The sequence below is a fragment of the Cyprinus carpio genome, chromosome A6 (genome assembly GCF_018340385.1).
Source record: "Cyprinus carpio isolate SPL01 chromosome A6, ASM1834038v1, whole genome shotgun sequence".
NCBI classification, from domain to species: Eukaryota; Metazoa; Chordata; class Actinopteri; order Cypriniformes; family Cyprinidae; genus Cyprinus; species Cyprinus carpio.
Window position 1 is genome coordinate 17,282,378 of NC_056577.1, and position 17,859 is coordinate 17,300,236.

At 35.6% G+C, this 17,859-nt stretch overlaps 1 protein-coding gene across 1 annotated transcript in view; it reads left to right on the forward strand.

Moving 5' to 3' along the window:
* LOC109091789 (kinesin-like protein KIF1A) overlaps positions 1-17,859 on the forward strand; it is a 41,786-nt gene that overhangs the window by 9,497 nt on the left and 14,430 nt on the right. The window contains exons 9-29 of the mRNA XM_042758219.1: positions 383-585; positions 1,552-1,631; positions 1,722-1,797; positions 3,085-3,164; positions 3,274-3,380; positions 3,471-3,551; positions 3,963-4,143; positions 4,229-4,301; positions 4,417-4,507; positions 4,625-4,770; positions 4,872-5,050; positions 5,853-5,990; positions 8,161-8,466; positions 11,908-12,026; positions 12,352-12,458; positions 12,938-13,073; positions 13,601-13,763; positions 13,861-13,951; positions 14,036-14,154; positions 14,267-14,322; positions 17,457-17,565. Of these exons, the coding sequence (XP_042614153.1) occupies positions 383-585; positions 1,552-1,631; positions 1,722-1,797; positions 3,085-3,164; positions 3,274-3,380; positions 3,471-3,551; positions 3,963-4,143; positions 4,229-4,301; positions 4,417-4,507; positions 4,625-4,770; positions 4,872-5,050; positions 5,853-5,990; positions 8,161-8,466; positions 11,908-12,026; positions 12,352-12,458; positions 12,938-13,073; positions 13,601-13,763; positions 13,861-13,951; positions 14,036-14,154; positions 14,267-14,322; positions 17,457-17,565 (2,641 nt within the window). The remainder of the gene's footprint in view (positions 1-382; positions 586-1,551; positions 1,632-1,721; positions 1,798-3,084; positions 3,165-3,273; positions 3,381-3,470; positions 3,552-3,962; positions 4,144-4,228; positions 4,302-4,416; positions 4,508-4,624; positions 4,771-4,871; positions 5,051-5,852; positions 5,991-8,160; positions 8,467-11,907; positions 12,027-12,351; positions 12,459-12,937; positions 13,074-13,600; positions 13,764-13,860; positions 13,952-14,035; positions 14,155-14,266; positions 14,323-17,456; positions 17,566-17,859) is intronic.

Below are 17,859 nucleotides of genomic sequence, written 5' to 3' on the forward strand. Positions count from 1 at the left end.
GCTCTCAGGTTGCTGTCTTTGGATGGCTGGTGTGTAACGCTGTAGCTGAAGCCTGCAGTGTTACTTTGCGCTTGAGATGGCTGGCGTGTCTCTGTGCTGTCAGGTGCCTGTGCTAGCACTCCTATTTTATTTCAGCTTGTTCCCTTTACTGGGCTTTGACTGTCTGCTTTCTTGTATCTTGGGCGTTTCTCCTCACATGTGAAATCATTTCGGGGTCTCTGAATTCAAATTCATTTCAAGCTGCATGTCTTTTTCTGTCTTCTTTTCTCTACCTCTCCTTCCTTCTGCTCGTCCTTTTCTGTCTGCTTCTCTCTGAACTCTGTGTCTGTCACCTCCTGCCCCTCTTCCCACCCCCCGGACCTCTCTCCCCCTTCCCCGACAGACATATCCGATTACAAGAACAATAACAATAGTGGCCAAGCTGTCAATCAAAGAGGTGATCTCTCCACAGTGACCAATGCTATGACGGCGATGAGCCCCTCTCCATCTCTCTCCGCCCTGTCCAGCCGAGCTGGTTCCATCAGCAACCTCCATGATCGCATCATGTTCAGCCCAGGGAGCGAGGAAGCCATTGAGAGACTCAAGGTGATTGGCATAAAGCATGAAACCCTGAAAAAACTGACTGAAATCATTCAAATATACATCTGACAAACATTTGCCTTATACAACTACACAATAAAGGGGTCATATCGTTAGTTTAAAAAAAAAAAAAAATTCCCTTAGTGTTACTGTACTTACAAGCAGTGTTATTGTTAACTAGAACTATTAAAAATCATTTTCATTACCTGAAATAAATCTTAAATAAAATATAAATATTCAGTTAAAAATGTTAACTTAAATGAAAATGAGAAATGTTGGCTTGGCACCTAACTGAAATAGAATAAGTACTAAAACTAAAATTGAAATAAAATAAAGCTATATAGACATAAAAAACGAATAAAAATGACAAAACAAATTTACTAAAATTTAAATTGAAATTAAAATGAACAAAATAAAATAAAAGGTCATTTAAAATATGAGTTAATACTACAGAGTTAATGAGTTAATACTAAAATAACACTCCTATAACTGTACCTTTGAAGGCTAATTTACTGGTGTGTACCAACTGACACAGATGCAACACTGAATATCACCAGATTACAGTCACTTCTTAAATATTCCATGACCCAACAAACCCCAGCTGAACATGTTAAGTCTGCAAAAAAAAACAAAAAAACAGTGCTGACCAACAGCAACAGATGCAGATAGTGGTAAGAGGCAGCAACTGTGGATTTAACAAAAAATGACAAACATGCCTGTTGCTGTTGGTTGGAATCTGACGGTGCAGTGAGAATTAGCCTTATGATCACATGCAATTTATGGCTCTGGAAATTGGTTCAAAAGAGAAAGGTTGCAGAAATAAGCTCCTATTAGCAAAGACCAACCAAGCACCTATCATTGAAAACAATAACAAACCCCAAAAACTATATTGTCTTAAGATATAAGTCTCACATTAATAAATGTATAAAACTTACCATAGACTAACTTGATATTGTTTGCATTGCCAATTAGGAAACGGAGAAAATTATTGCTGAGCTTAATGAAACCTGGGAAGAGAAGCTTCGCCGTACAGAGGCCATCAGAATGGACAGGTTTGTTGTATGAAGCCTTATGTGATTGATAAGCAGATTTCCGTTATGTGTAAGTTAACATATGAAAAACACCTAAATTGGTTTTCACAGAGAAGCACTGCTGGCTGAGATGGGTGTGGCCATGCGTGAGGATGGAGGAACTGTTGGAGTCTTTTCACCAAAGAAGGTAAAAGATTATAAAGGCTGTAGGGAGAAAACGTGTGCAGGTAGACCACATATTAAAGCTAATATGCTTGCTCAAATAACCAAATAAGCCTGTTATTCTCTACACTCCCCTCCTCTAAATCCTTGCAGAGAAAACCTCAGCCCATTTTTATAGACACTGTTGGGCTGTTCTCTCCCAATGAGGTTGGTTGCTGTGGATACTGTGTGATTGCAGCATCCCGATCACTCCTCTTTGACTGTTCTAATGTACCTCTGTGTGTTTTTCCTGTCAGAGCTCTTTTAAATGTGTCTGTGATCTTTATTTAGGGATCTGTTGCTCATTACTGTGATATGAATGTTGATGTGCTGCAATTCCTTCTAGTCTTTATAATAAATTTTGAAGCACTTTGAAGACTTCAGATCTAAAGCATCATGGCCATATGATGCTTTTAAAGGCTTTCTGTCTGGAATCTTATGCAAATTTGTGATATCTAAATCTAATCGCATGCATTTTGGTATCTAAATTAAAACTTGGTGTAAAGATGGCTGTTTCAGTCAAATTGTTTGACTTCTATCTTATTTTCCTCTTTGAAATGGTTGTCTAAATACATTTTGAAAGTGCTCGCAAGGCAGTGCTACACAGATGTTTTGAAAAAAATTTGGCTAAAATTTGTTTTAAAGTGTTGATTCCAAGTAGTAAACATCTGCACATAATTGTGCCTGAACTGTTTAGTGCATAGACTTCATTGAAACTTTTTTTATCGATTATTGCATCTTTTGTTTTTCTTTTTGCCCCTATTATTCATACTTTAAGAAGTTTTAAAAATCTCTAACTGCATTTGAAAATGTAATGTAATTTTAATGTATACTGAATTATGATCAGTCTTCTTTCTTACATCTGTTTGCTTACAAATTGTGATCAGTCACATGAGATTTTAGCAATTAGAAAAACAATCCAGTCACTTCCCAGTGGACAAAAGCAAAAGGTCTTGCCGTTTTTTTTTTTTCGTTCAATAAGCCATTTACTCAGATATACATCACAATAGAGAGGAAAAGACTATCAGAGTTTCCATTTCATTCCAAGTATGTCCACTTATAGTTACATTTAGACTGGAATGAAGGTATTGATTCTAGTATTAAGCTGACAGAAAGCAAGACGCAGTGCAACCTTACTGTGGCGTTTAGCATTAACAGAACCAAATCCAAGAACCTAAACTTACCTGAAATTATCCATTTGTTGCCTTGCAAGCACTGGCATATCATTCAGTAAATATTTAACCTGTAATGTTGATTCGTGCCTTGATTACAGACGCCCCACCTGGTGAATCTAAATGAAGATCCTTTAATGTCCGAGTGTCTTCTGTATTACATCAAAGATGGAATTACCAGGTTAGTCCCAATCCAAGCTTCTCTTTTTCTCCATTGTGCATATAAACCACACATATGTTCTGTTCAGTAGAGTTGGTACTAAGGTGTCTTGATATGTTGCTGTGCTCAGGGTTGGGAGAGAAGATGCCAGCAGAAGACAGGACATTGTTTTGAGTGGTCACTTCATCAAAGAGGAACACTGCACTTTCACCAGCACCACTGGACCTGTGGGAGAAGGTTTGTTAATGGTGCACTCCACAAACACACATACTTATAAACATATATACTGTTCCACAATCATTATGGCTGTTCCTTCTGTTTTTACAGCTGTCATTCTTGAGCCGTGTGAGGGAGCAGAAACTTATGTCAATGGGAAGAGAGTAACAGAACCTACGGTTCTCAGATCAGGTCTGTTTACACTTTTCCCTCACTTGCTACATTACTTTTTTTTAAAACATTATGGGTTGGTTCAAATTATATAGTTTTAATTTAATTATTATTATTATTATTATTATTATTATTATTATTATTATTATTATTATTATTATTATTTTATTTATTTTATTTATTTTTGTATGGTTTCATTTTTTAATTTTTTTTTTTTATTTTAAAATCATTCATGGTTCCATTTTTTTAAAGGTTTATTTATGATTTCATTTTTTTAAATTAATTTATATGTGATTTCATTTTTTAAATTTGTAATTTTCATAATCTAACAAAATGCTTTTATGTATGTCTTTGCAGAATTAAAAAGTCTGTGTATTTTTTTATTATAATTATTTATTTTTAATTTATTTATATTGATTAAAACTTTTGTAGGGAACCGAATCATTTTGGGCAAGAGCCATGTCTTCCGCTTCAACCATCCAGAGCAGGCTCGTCAGGAACGTGAACGAACCCCCTGCGCTGAGACACCAATGGAGCCTGTAGACTGGGCCTTTGCTCAGAGAGAACTCCTGGATAAACAGGGCATTGATATGAAACAGGAAATGGATCAGAGGTAAAAGAAACATGAAGGAAATTCAAGAATATGTTTAAGATGTGACATTTGTGTTGTCAAACTCATCAGCTCTTTGTTTATATAGACTGCAGGAACTTGAGGATCAGTATCGCAAAGAGAGAGAGGAGACCAACAATCTATTGGAGCAACAGAGATTAGTAAGTGACATAAACAACATGAAGAGCTTAAAATAAAACTCAAAACTTTACAATTTAGTATAATATGAACTTTTTTTTACTGTTGATGTTTCACTATACTATATATATTTTACAGGACTATGAGAGCAGGTTAGAAGCCCTGCAGAAACAGGTAGATCGTTATTACCCTGATGTGGCAGAGGAAGATGAAGAACCTGAAGAGGAAGGTGACTAGACTGCGAATGGCAAATAATGGTTCATTTTGTTTTTGAACAGCTTCAACTAATCACAGTGACTCAGTTTAAATAAATGTGCCTCTTGTATTCAATCTCTTATACTCATAGTGCAATGGACTGAGAGAGAGACAGAACTGGCGCTGTGGGCTTTCCGTAAATGGAGATGTTATCAGTTCACTTCTCTCAGAGATCTGCTTTGGAATGCCATCTTCCTCAAGGAGGCGAATGCCATTAGCGTGGAGCTAAAGAAGAAGGTGAAAGCTTTAGAAAGACCAGAAAGAACTGCATCACTCTGCTAAAACCTATCAAATTTGACAACATCATTATTGATTATTGTGCCTAATGTCACTCACAGGTTCAGTTCCAGTTCGTGTTACTGACGGACACGCTTTACTCTCCACTTCCGCTTGACCTGTTACCACCTGAAACAGCTAAAGACCGCGAGAAAAGCCCATTCCCTCGCACCATTGTGGCTGTAGAAGTCCAAGATCAGAAAAATGGAGCCACACATTACTGGACCCTGGAGAAGCTCAGGTAATTTTCACATGTTTGATAGGTGCCCCTATTATGCCATTTTTAAGGTTCCTAATATTGTTTTGGGAGAATTTTACAATAGGTTTACATGTATGCAATGTAAAAAATGCTTTCAATTTCTCATTTAATATCACCTCATTTTCCAACTATTCTCCAAGATTGAGTCTCTCTAAACCCCTCCTTTCAAATAAAATTAATTTATTTTCACAGCATCTTTTCGACATGATGTTTACCACATGAACAAGCTAATGCATTTGAGGGCAGGGTCAAGTTGTTTGCCGTCAGCCGATGTAGAACATATGCGGTCATTATGCAACTGTGTTTCCCTGTGACATGAAGCCGTCACAGAAATGGGATTTGGATTACTGATGACTCGATTCGGCTGTTCACAGTCGATTCTTTCCTTTGGGAGACAATAACTTTATCGTCCACTTCCGGCTTTACAACTTTGCAGATCATTTACATTCAAATACAGCTACATTACACACTGCATGAATGGCAATATTCGAAATGGCATAATAGGGGCACTTTAATATTTTAATCATGGAATCTCATGTTTTAGGATTCAAAGTCTAAGGTAAGGGTAATATCATTTATACATAAAAGTTGTTTGAAAGGTAGCAAAAATAATGAAGGCATGTTGTTTCAGAACAATAAAAAGAAAAAAAAGTCTATTACTTGTAATGAAAATCAAGTACTGAGATATAAAATACTCGTAGTTGAAGAGAAATCCAGTCACTTTGGGTCTCACTGTGTATCTAGTATTAACGTTATAAGTGATGTGTAATGCTGCCCCCTGCAGGCAGAGGCTGGATCTGATGAGGGAGATGTATGATCGTGCTGCTGAGGTGCCTGGCAGTGCTCTTGAGGACTGTGACAGTGTGCTGACTGGAGGCGATCCATTCTACGACCGGTTCCCCTGGTTCCGTTTGGTTGGAAGGTGAGTTGTAAGATCAGAGCATGGCAAGACAGACCCGCTTGTGATCAGTGCAGAATGCCCCTGCACTCTCTGACTACTGTCAGATAAAGACCACATGATCAACAACATTCCTGTCAGATTTCTCTTTAAACTATGCTTTTATTTGAATGGCCCACTGAAAGTTAATTCATTTCTCTTATACAAAACAAAATGAGCACTTCTCATTGTGTTTTTGTACTTATAACAGTAAAGCATCTTACAGGCCAGAACAACTGCTGGAAAGAGAAAATGTAATAAAAGCCGTGGTTAAACCTGATCTCTACAGGATATATGTAATATTACTTATTCCTCTGAGGAATAAGTCCAGAGTTATTGCCCACACGCTTTTAAAGAGTGCAAGATTTTTGATGCTGCTTTATTCAGAAGAGCATGAAATCGATTTCCCATGCACTTTCAAATGAGGTCACACGCTTCCCTTTACCCTGTCTGCTTCAGAGCTGTATGACTTGCTCTTAATCTTGCCTTTACTATATCTTAAAGGATTATTTCAAACTAAAATAAAAATTCTATCATTTAATCACCTTCATGTTGTTCCAAAACCATGAGACTTTCTTTCTTTTGTGCAACTCGAAATTATGTACTTTGCTCTTTTCCATGCAATTACGAGAAGTGCGAACTGGAGCTTTATCTCCGAGATGTATGATAGCTTTGTGTGAGAAACAGATTTGAATGGTTATTCACTGATCATTTTTCTCTTAAATGAGCTTTTAATTGCTACAACAGGATCAGTAGCTTAGGGTGGTGACCTCAAAAACTGGATCAGTCCAATTTGTGAACTTGCATGATCATTCAGACTGCTTTTGTGAACTGCATCAACCGATTCATTAAAAAGATAAGCTTCAAGAATCAGACATCACTTCTTCTTTCTTGAATACACCATGAAGAGCTAGGGTATGTGAACTTTTCAGAGAATACCTTTTTTGATCAAGATTTTGATCTGTTCCTCACACAAAGCTACTGTATGATGTCCGAAGACTTACAGTAAAGTGAATGAAATGCCTTTATTTTAATGGTGTTTTTTTTGTCATTGTGGAGCTTATCAGCCCCCATCCTTATTCACTTTATACATTATTTTGATCAGATTTGAACAAAGTATTTTTTTTTTTTAAAAATCAGCTTTTGTGTTCCAAAAAGAAAACCGGTTTTAAACGACATGATTATTATCTTAGTAATAACAGTTACGACAGTTTTGAAATTTTGAACTGTGCCTATAAAATGTACACTACCTTTTAAAGATTTGGGCTTGGTATGTTTGTTTTTGTTTTCGATGGTTACATAGGATTTTGGTTTTTAGGATTGTTTGATAAATACAAAATTCAAAAGAACAGCTTTTATTTGAAAATAGAAATACTTTGTAATTGTCACAATCTGCACAGTGACATGAATGAAGAGGATCCAAATGCAGTAGTTCATTGAAAGGCAGGTAAAGGTCATACACAAATAGGCAATCCAAAACAGGGCTGAGGCATACGGAGTAATCCAGAAAACAGGCAGAATAACAAGACCAGGAACCATAATGGAGAACCAGGAGGATATAAGGCTTAGAATTGCAGTAAAGACACATACAAGATAAAGAATGACAGTGATAACCAGACTTATATAGAGTGAGCTAACCATGCTAATGAAACACAGGTGCAAACAATGAGTGTTGATGAGACTGGGTAGAGGATTTTGGGGAATGAAGTCCTTGATCGAGAGGCAGAAGTCTGGGATTGAATGCCCTCTAGTGGACAACCAGGGCACTCCAGTCAGCGATAATGACAGTAATATTATAAATGTCTTTACTGTCTATTTTAATCAATTTACTGAATAATATATATATATATATATATATATATATATATATATATATATATATATATATATATATATATATATATATATATAATCTTACTGCCCCCAAACATTTGAAAGGTAGTGTATTATTTGACATTCTTAAAGAATCCTGTTACTGGCTGTTGTTGACATTAATGATAAGTTTTTTAGGTTTTGTATATGTCTTGTATCCCCATGACCCAGCTACTGTGTTGCCCTATTAAAAGTGTTTACTTAGCCACATGCGAGTAGAAAGAGATAAATAGACAGATGGCCCTTCATACTAACTGGGCTCCCGTGTCTTTGGCTACACCAGAAACCCCCTTTTCTCCACATGCCTTAGTGAGCAAGCCAGCGACCCTAACTCCTCCCCCACCCCCTCTGAGCCCACATCAACCTCTGAAATCACTGAGCTGGTCCAGTCATGGCCTGACAAGAGGGTGGGGACAGAGCTGGATGACTTGGACGATGATTTCTTATCGGATGACTCATGCTCGGATATTGAGGAGGAGGAGGAGGGGGAGGATGAGGATGATGATGATGAGGGAGAGTTCTGCAGAAGCTTCGGCAAAGCTGAGGACCCGTTTTATGATCGCTCGCCATTGTTCAGTGTAGTGGGAAGGTTGGTGAGGTTTCAGGAGCGTGCTGGGAAAGGAAACTAGCTCTTTCACACTGAGACTGGGTTGCGGTTCCTTTATTAAACACATTGTGTGTGCACAGCACTCACAGAGATAAATATAACACTTAAACTTGAAACATTTTTGCTTATATAATTTATACAAACATACCTGAAAAAGGTGTATGCTAGACATATGCATAAAGGATAATAGTGTATACACACACAGAGAGACACACACAATGAGAATAAATTGAATTTAAAATTACTCTGAGTCTGTACATCTCCTCTGGGTGAGCTTTAAGATAAAGAAGTGTAAAGTAGACACAACTGAGACCGTTGTTTACCTACAGTCCCAATAAATACAGAGCTATGAAATAAACGGACAAGGGAGAATGTTGAATATATTGAGGGTTTGTTTTGTTTTTTTCTCTCTGACTGTTGATTTTGGTGTTTGGTCAATGACGTGACTAAAAATGAAGTACTAAGAAAAGAAAATCTAAAAATATTATAAATATAAATTATAAAAAATATAATAAAATCCAAGGTAGTTTGACCTAATATTTTGAAATATTTTAAAAATATTGTTTGTTAGATTAAAGTCATGTGGTGCGATCAATATGCAGAAATAAAACAGAAAATGATATCATAGAGAGGACCACTGCAGACCCTCATGACTGCGTGTCAAGTCTATTAAAATATTAAGTAATTTGACCTATTTACTGTATGACAAGTTTTTAAGTTGTAATGGGTTTGTTCAGGTTTTCACGTGATGCGAAAAAAATCCTTGATATTTAATAATTCATGATATATATGCAAAAATATTTTTAACCTCAAAATATATATATTGCATGGAAAACTTTAAAAAGAGTTTCTAAGATGTGCACACTTTTTATTTAATGGATACACCAGATGGTCATCTTATGAAAGCAACTTGAATACATTTCTCAAGCATTGAGAGCACACACATTTTTAAAAACATTTCCTTTTATTTACCTTGGCCGCTCTTATTTGTTAATGACCCTTCTGGTAAATCTGTTTGTGACATTGCTGAAATCTCTTGAGGAGACATGTGAGATAATAAGGGTCTTTAGTTCAGAAGAAAAATCTGAGGAGCACATCTCCACTTGATGTTCATCTCATTGCTGTAGGAGAAACCTCTATGATATTGAAAAGATCTCTTATGTGATTGTCTTTTCTATGGGAAGGATTCCTGGATTTTAGTCAGCATGTCTGGACTTTACCCCGTCTTCTCCCATTATCATACATCTGATTTTCAACCCGATCGCTGCAGACACACACCTTGAGCTTCTGGGTTTCATTTCAACCTAATGATTGTGATCATTGAAATCAGAATTGGCTGGATGTCAGCGGCACCACCCAGTGCAGCTATGGCTCTCACATCACGCCAAGGTCTGTGTCCCAGCTTTACATGCACCGCATCACTTCTTCAAAGGGGTCCGTCAGCTTTGAAGTGCTATCTCTAAACACTCATATTAGATGTTTGTTTTGTGTACCACAGAAACAAACAAGACCAGATCTTGTTACATGGCACGAATGTCTGATGAATGAGAAAATAGCTATTCATCTAATGATTTACTAATTGGTTAGCGTATAACAGCCGTTTGGTTACTTCGAGTGTTCACATATCTCAAGATGAAAGAGCTGGTTTCTGGCACAGCTGTCGCTCTTCTGGGCATGTGAGATCATATGCCGTATTTTGACATTTTTTTAAATGAGATTTTACATGGAAACCTTTGATGAATTGGCTCACTCTTTTAAGTTGCGCTTGTGCAATGCACTGCACATTTGTGACAGTATGGCTGCTTTTTGCAGTGTCTTATTTACCTAATTTTTTTTTGCTATTTGCTAATGGTAATGTCTGTTCATGCTCCCAGTACTGTTACATTTTATGTCTTCTCTACTCACAAGCATGTTTTTTTTTTTATACCTCACCAAAAATCCTTTTTTGTTCAGCACTATCATTAGTATCATTCATTGTCTACACATGGAGGATGGGCAATGTAGTCCTTGACGGCAGATTAAGAACAAACAAAGTTAGGGTTAAAATTTTAAAAAACTGTTAATTATCAATATTATTATTATTAAATGTCTATCTTTGGTTTTTTAAATAAACATATAAACAGTCCTATTTGTGGTTCTGATCAGGGATATCAGGATTATCCAAATTCCCCACAACCATTCACACAAAAAACATGAGTCACTCCATGTAATATATTCACTCAGACAAAAGTCTGTACATTTGACACATACAGTGAAGTCCAAAAATGTGAGACCACTAGTCAAAATGCTTTACACATTTACAAATAATGTTATCAGTACATTAATTTGCGTGAAAGGCTGTATTGAGAAATTAACATTATTTTCAGCATGTTTTGTTCCAATACGTCTTGTGTGGAAGCAAGAAAATGGGTCCTTTTGTTCAAATTGTATTTTTTTATTCAGGGTACTTGACATAGAAATAGTATGACATCTTAATCATTTCTTTATTTACATTACCATTAAAATGTTTGGGGTGGGTAAGATATTTTATTGTTTTTGAAAGAACTTATGTTCACCAAGACTGCATTTATTTAATCTAAAATATAGTAAAACAGTTATATTGTAAAATATTATTAGAATTTGAAATAAATATTTTCTGTTTGAATATATTTTAAATTGTAATTTACTCCTGTGATGGCAAAGCTGCCATTACTCCAGACTTCTGTGTATCGTGATCCTATTATTATTATTATTATTATTATTATTATTATTAAAATATTATTATTATTATTATTATTATTATTATTATTATTATTATTATTATTATCAGTGTTGAAAAACAGTTGTCCTTCTTAATATTTTTGTGGAAACCATAATCATTTATATATATATATATATATATATATATATATATATATATATATATATATATATATATATATATATATATATATATATATATATATAAATCTTGTGCAATATCATACATTTCACATATGATGAATTTAATGCATCCTTGCAGGATACAAATATTAATTTCTTTAAATCAAAACAAACTAACAAACAAACACAAAAACCTTTTGAGCCAAAGTGTATATAAATTTTCAAAATCCTTAACCTTTGTTTATTATATAGTTTTCAGTGAAAAGTAATCCCCAATTTTTAAAATGTGGTCTCAGATTTATTTTCTTTGTATTTTTTTAGGGTTTGTCTTCACTTCAATCCCATCCTTCTTAAACTCACCCAAAATCTAAAATATAAATGGTTAAAAAAACTCGCACCTACCTGTTTTATATCATGTACCCTGATCTGTGAGGAATAATCATGTCCAGGGCCGCAGCAGTGCCTGCTTGTGTCTGTATGGTTGCTCAATGTTGTGTCTGTCCTGTTTGCTGTACAGTCGATCCCTTGGACACACATTGTGTTCTTCCCTCTCTCCTTTAGGGGATTTGTGTATTTGAGTAATCTGCTCTATCCTGTGCCCTTGGTCCATCGGGTTGCCATTGTCAATGAGAAGGGAGAGGTCAAAGGTTTCCTCAGAGTAGCTGTACAGGCAATATCAGGTAAGATTAGGGACTGCAAGTGTCTTGCAGAACCTACTGGTGAGTGATACATATTTCCATCTATTATAACAGTGTGTAGTATCAAAGCATTGAATCAATTAAATTTCAATTAATAGCATTTTTAAAGATTAATTTTAAGTTAAATGATGACAGTAGTAGATGACCGATATGTAGTGATATACTACCATACTTAGTTTAAGGGAACAGAATTTATTTATTTATTTATTTATTTTTGGTGGTTAGAGGATGTATTTTAGGCTAGAGGGATTTTATATACAGTATGAAGGGCAAACTGTGTGTGACTTCTTGAGGAAGTGATGTTAAGGTGCTCTGGTTTTTCCTCCAGCTGATGAAGAGGCACCAGACTATGGCTCTGGTGTCCGACAGTCAGGCACTGCCAAGATTTCTTTTGAAGACCAGCAGTTTGAGAAGGTATTTACATTTAAACACTTATAATGACGCAATTTTACAGAAAGGGTAGACCAAGCTGAAGAGACCATCTTAAATTACAGTGCCAGTCCAGACTGATTTTTACTAGCTTAAATGGTATTTATTTTCAAGCTGGGTTGACCAGTATGATTGTAGCCTTTTGGAGATGCTGAGAACCAGCATTCAGAACACAACAGAGTTCTTATGGTCCTATAAAAGCTGGACACATCAGAGAATTTAAAAGTGCTATCTCCAATCCTGGAAAAGTCATGGAAATTCATTAAATCTTAAAAGGTCATGATAAAGTCATGGAAGTATGCATAGCCAATATAAGGCTTTTCTAGATTTGCTTATTATATTCCAGTCATGAAAAAACCATGTAAATTAATTGCTTAAAAGTACAATGTACACTGGACACTTGTCAATGAGGATATTCATATGATGGCATCTTACTTAATGCATTTCTCTTTCCTGTTGATCAGTTCCAGTCAGAGTCCTGTCATTCTGGTCTTTCACGTGCTGCTGTATCTCAGGAAGAACTGCGAATTGTGGAGGGTGAGGGCCAAAATGCAGAGATGGCACTGTCAGCAGATGAGGTCAACAATAATACCTTTGCAGGTAAGAAACATAGAACATTAGGAAAATATTAAATGAAAATTGTGATTACATCATTAGGTGATGCTTTGGTCTTTTATGCTTACCAAGGCCATGTTTATTTTATAAAAATGCAGTAAAACAATAATTTAAAATAACTTTTTCTATTTGAATACATTTAATATGCTCAAGAAACATACAGTATTATATACATATTATCACAGTTAAAAACAGTTGTACAGCTTAATATGTTTATGGAAACCATGATAAATGTTTTCAGGATTCTTTTATGAACTGAAAGAACAGCATTTATTTGCAATAAAAATCTTTTGTAACATTATTGTCTTTACTGCCTTGTTTGATCAAATAAAAAAAAAAAGTAAAAGTATGAATAAAAGTATTAACAGTAGTGTGTGTACAGTAAGTGGAAACATGACCTACAACTTTGTGTTTCTGAAGTCTGAATCTATATGCCAGTTTCAGCTGTCCCATGGAGTTTTCATATTTCCACATGAAGGAATTCATCTTTTCCTTCATGTGTTTTTTCATAGCTAACCCAGAGGAGCTGGACAATCCTGTCAAGACCGGTCTTGATGGCGTATTGGATGGTGCTCTGGATCACTTGAGGATTGGAGAAGTCTTTACGTTCAGAGTTACTGTGCTGCAGGCGTCAAGCATATCCTCAGAATACGCAGACATATTCTGCCAGTTCAAGTAAGTGCCTCTGTTCTGTTCTGAAGTCTGTTTCCACTAGCAGACATTTGTCATTGTTCTATGTCTAATTTACTTTTATTAAACTCCTTGTTTGTAGTTTTATTCACAGGCATGATGAAGCATTTTCCACAGAGCCATTGAAGAACACTGGACGTGGTCCACCACTTGGCTTCTATCATGTGCAGAATGTGAGCTTTAAACTGTAACACACAGCTCCATGTCACACTTTTTATTAGACTGAGGGTTAAACTCTTGCTTCTCTGATTTTCCAGATTGCCGTGGAAGTGACTAAGTCCTTTATAGAGTACATAAAGACTCAGCCAATCGTGTTTGAAGTGTTTGGACATTACCAGAAGCAGCCTTTCCCTCCGCTCTGCAAGGATCTCATTAGGTAGATCCTGGCAATATTTATTATTTCCAACTGTGATTACAAATGTCTGGATTCATCCATCAAATATACTGAAATGACAGCCAGAACTTGTTTTTTTTTTTTTTTTTTTTAGCCCATTGCGCCCATGCAGACGACAGTTCCCGAGAGTCATGCCTCTTTCCAAACCAGGTGAGGGTTTATGAACATTAACATAGAAGCCCCACCCCACCCGTTCACCTTGTTCACTTGAATACCCTAATTAGTTGACTCAACTCAACTGATAAACTCATTCACTCAGTTGAATTGAGTAATAGGTGTCCTAAAACTTGTATGTTTAAGTTCACTTAACTTAGTGCTTGATTTGTTGTTAATATATTATACTTCATTAATTGTTCACTTGTTCATTTCATTTGTACTTCCATACACTGTAGCTAATGTAGGTTAGTCTCTTAATGACACTGGTGAATAAGACCACCATATGATGACTATATCATCAACAATAACTAACCAATATCATCTGATCAGATTTTCACTTGCATTTGTTGCTTTAAGGAATTTGCTTTAGAAAGACAAAAATAAAGCAGCCAGAGAAAAACTAATGCGTAAAAAAATCAAGGGTCAAGAGCCCAACTAAAGCAAACACTGACCTCCATAATGGTGACATCATACATTTGTAAACTTTTTCTTTTCACCAAAACATTAGCATCTAAACCTCTGTTAAGTCTCAGCAATATTTTTTGTATGAAATGAAGTCAAATTGAAATGAAGTCAAACTGGTAAGTGAAGATGCTGAGATTTTTTTTTTTTTTTTTTTTTTTTTTTTTTTTACAGATAAAATGAAGGGAGTCTTGCCCTTTGTAATTATCTATCAGTGCATTAGTTCTCTTGTTTCCATTCAGAACTGCTTGCACAGCCAATCACATAAAATAAAGACCAGAGTCTTTAGACCAAAGCTGTTGCAGTTGGTTTTTAATGTGTCCTGCCAAATCATGTTGAGGCTGAAGCTGTTTAGTACATATTCTTTGCTTCGTCCTTGTATTGCCTTTATGTTGCTGTTTAGGGTTAATGTGCCCATGTCACAGTCTTTATGTTGTTGGTGGTGGGTGTAGCCGCAGATAACGACACCCCTCCTGATCGGGAGAAGAACCTGGAGCTGATTCGCTACCTGCTGCCAGAGGTCTTCAGTGGGGCTCTGGTGGACTCGCTGTCAAGCCACGCCCTCAATGCAGCAGGCATGGCTGTTTCCTACCTCCTTGAGGGGGAGGAGCAAGCCAGATTGCCAGCCCCGCCCTTGTCTATCTGTTCAGTAATAAAAGCACAGAAGCCGGGTCTGTAATGGTTCTGAGTGCCTAAGGCCAAAGAATGTCCCTGAAACTGAAGCTCTGGTCTGTCTAATGCACTTGTAATAACATAACACAATACAACACAACATAACATAACAAAACATACAATTTGATGGCTGTCATGTGGAAAATGTTTGTGCTGCTTAATATTTGTATGGAAACAGTGGTACTTTTTTTCAGAATCTTTGATGAATAGAAACGTTCAAAAGAACAGCATTAATTTGAAATAGAAATAAATCTCTGTCACTTTTGATCAATTTCACGCATCCTTGATTAATAAAAGTAAATTTTTCCTCCTTTTTTTCATACTTACTCTTCTAACTTTTGAATGGTAACGTATCTCTGTTTCCATAAAAAATATTAAGCAGTACAGCTATTTTTAACATTGAAAATAAACATTTCTTGAGCACCAAATCAGCATATTAGAATGATTTCTGAAGCTGCTGAAAATTCAGCTTTACCATCACAAAAGTAAATGTGATGCATTTTAAAATGTTGCATTTTAAAATGTATTAAAATAGAAAACAGTTACTTTAAATTGTAACAATATTATCAAATAAATGCAGCCTTGGTAAACATAAAAGACAGTCTGTAAAAACATAATTATTCCAAACTTTTATTAAACTATTCCAAATTATACTAGGACATTTTCTTGAAATTTTTTAAACATAAAAATAGGTGATATTTAGATAAAATGTCCACTCACTTTCCCCATTTCACTGGGAGTCACACAAACTCTCTGCATTGACAGACTGAAGGACGCTTTGTTCCAGGGACTGCGTTTCGGCCTGTTAATACTGTGTGTGGGTGTATGTCTTTTTCTCTCCCTCAGCCTCTCCATACAAACCTCATCAAGCAGATGGACAATTCTAGCCTTTTTCTCTGACATCATTCACCAGAAATAAACTGATGAATAGTGCTGGAATTAGAATGTATCAGTGCATGAGTAAAACTGGTTCTTCCACTTGAAACTGTGCTTGATGATGCAGTGGTCCCTTAATCTGTGCAGGATAGTAGTTTTGGGTCATTATTATTAAATATTCAGTTATTGGTTGTTAGTTTTTATTAGATTTCTTGTCTCTGGACATACAGTATCATATTCACTGGTTTGTCTTACAGAAAGAGAAAAAAAAGTATGATAAGTATTCATAATGATATGTATTAGTTAAGTTTGAGTTAAAGGAAAAGTTCATACTCAAATGAAAATTCTGTCATAATTTACTCACTTTATCTTAATCAAAACTGCACAGCTTTTGTTTTTCTGTGGAACTTCAAAGTAAAGTTTTGATCAGCCTTCTGTCTTCTATCTTGTCATCTTGTTCATGTAAGCTCATGAAAGAAGTATAGAAGTCTGATTTCTTTCAATTAGTTTTGTATACTGTGTCTAGTTAACAAAATCTGAATGATTTCTTAATGAATCACTAATCTGGTTCTCAGTTTCATCTCATTATGTAGCTATCATATGAATTAACAAGACTTGTAATATGAGTTATGAATGAATAACTTTCATGATACCTTTATGGTGCTTTCCTTTTTTTTTTTTTTTTTTTTGGGGGGGGGGGGGGTCATTTTGGTGTTTGACTGCCCTAGTCCTTGTTAACTTACATGAAAGAAAGTGGCCAGAATATTCTTCAGAAATTCAATTTTTATGTTCCAGGGAAGAAAGAAAGTCAAACATTTGTTGAATTATTCCTGTACTAATTCTGCTTGGCATGTGCAGATGTTCAGGGATCACTGTAATTCACATGACTTTATTCATCTTAACAGCAATGTGCCTTTACATCTGGTTCCTGATCTCCCACTCCTGCTCCTCTCTAACTGGTTTATTCCTCTTATATACTGTGGTGCATATCTTCCTCTCTCCTATGAAACTCTAGTATACCTTTCATCTGCCATCGAGTTTTTATATCTATTGGTCTACGATTAACTCGATATTGATTTGACGCTCTTTGTCTCTGTCTTTCTCTGCTTTCTGCATAGTACCTGCTACCAAACTGACAGCTCTCACACGACCCACGGCAGGACCGTGCCACTGTAAATACGACCTGATGGTCTTCTTTGAAATCTGTGAACTAGAGGCCAATGGAGAGTAAGTGTCTTGTATAACCATTGACCTTTTCACTTTAAATAGAATAGATTGTTAAATCGATTACTGTCTTTATGGGGCCTGTGAAAGTGATTGAATAAATTCGTCATATGGTACGTTTTATGAAAACAATTATGTCTAAGAAAGATCAGTTATTTTTTAATTAATAATAAATAAATCTTATGTAATATGTAGTTTAAGAAATAATTGTATATATTCAAATATATACATATTATTGAATTATTATAATATTAAATATACTGGTTTTGTAAATCCTTGTACATGTTGTGTACATTT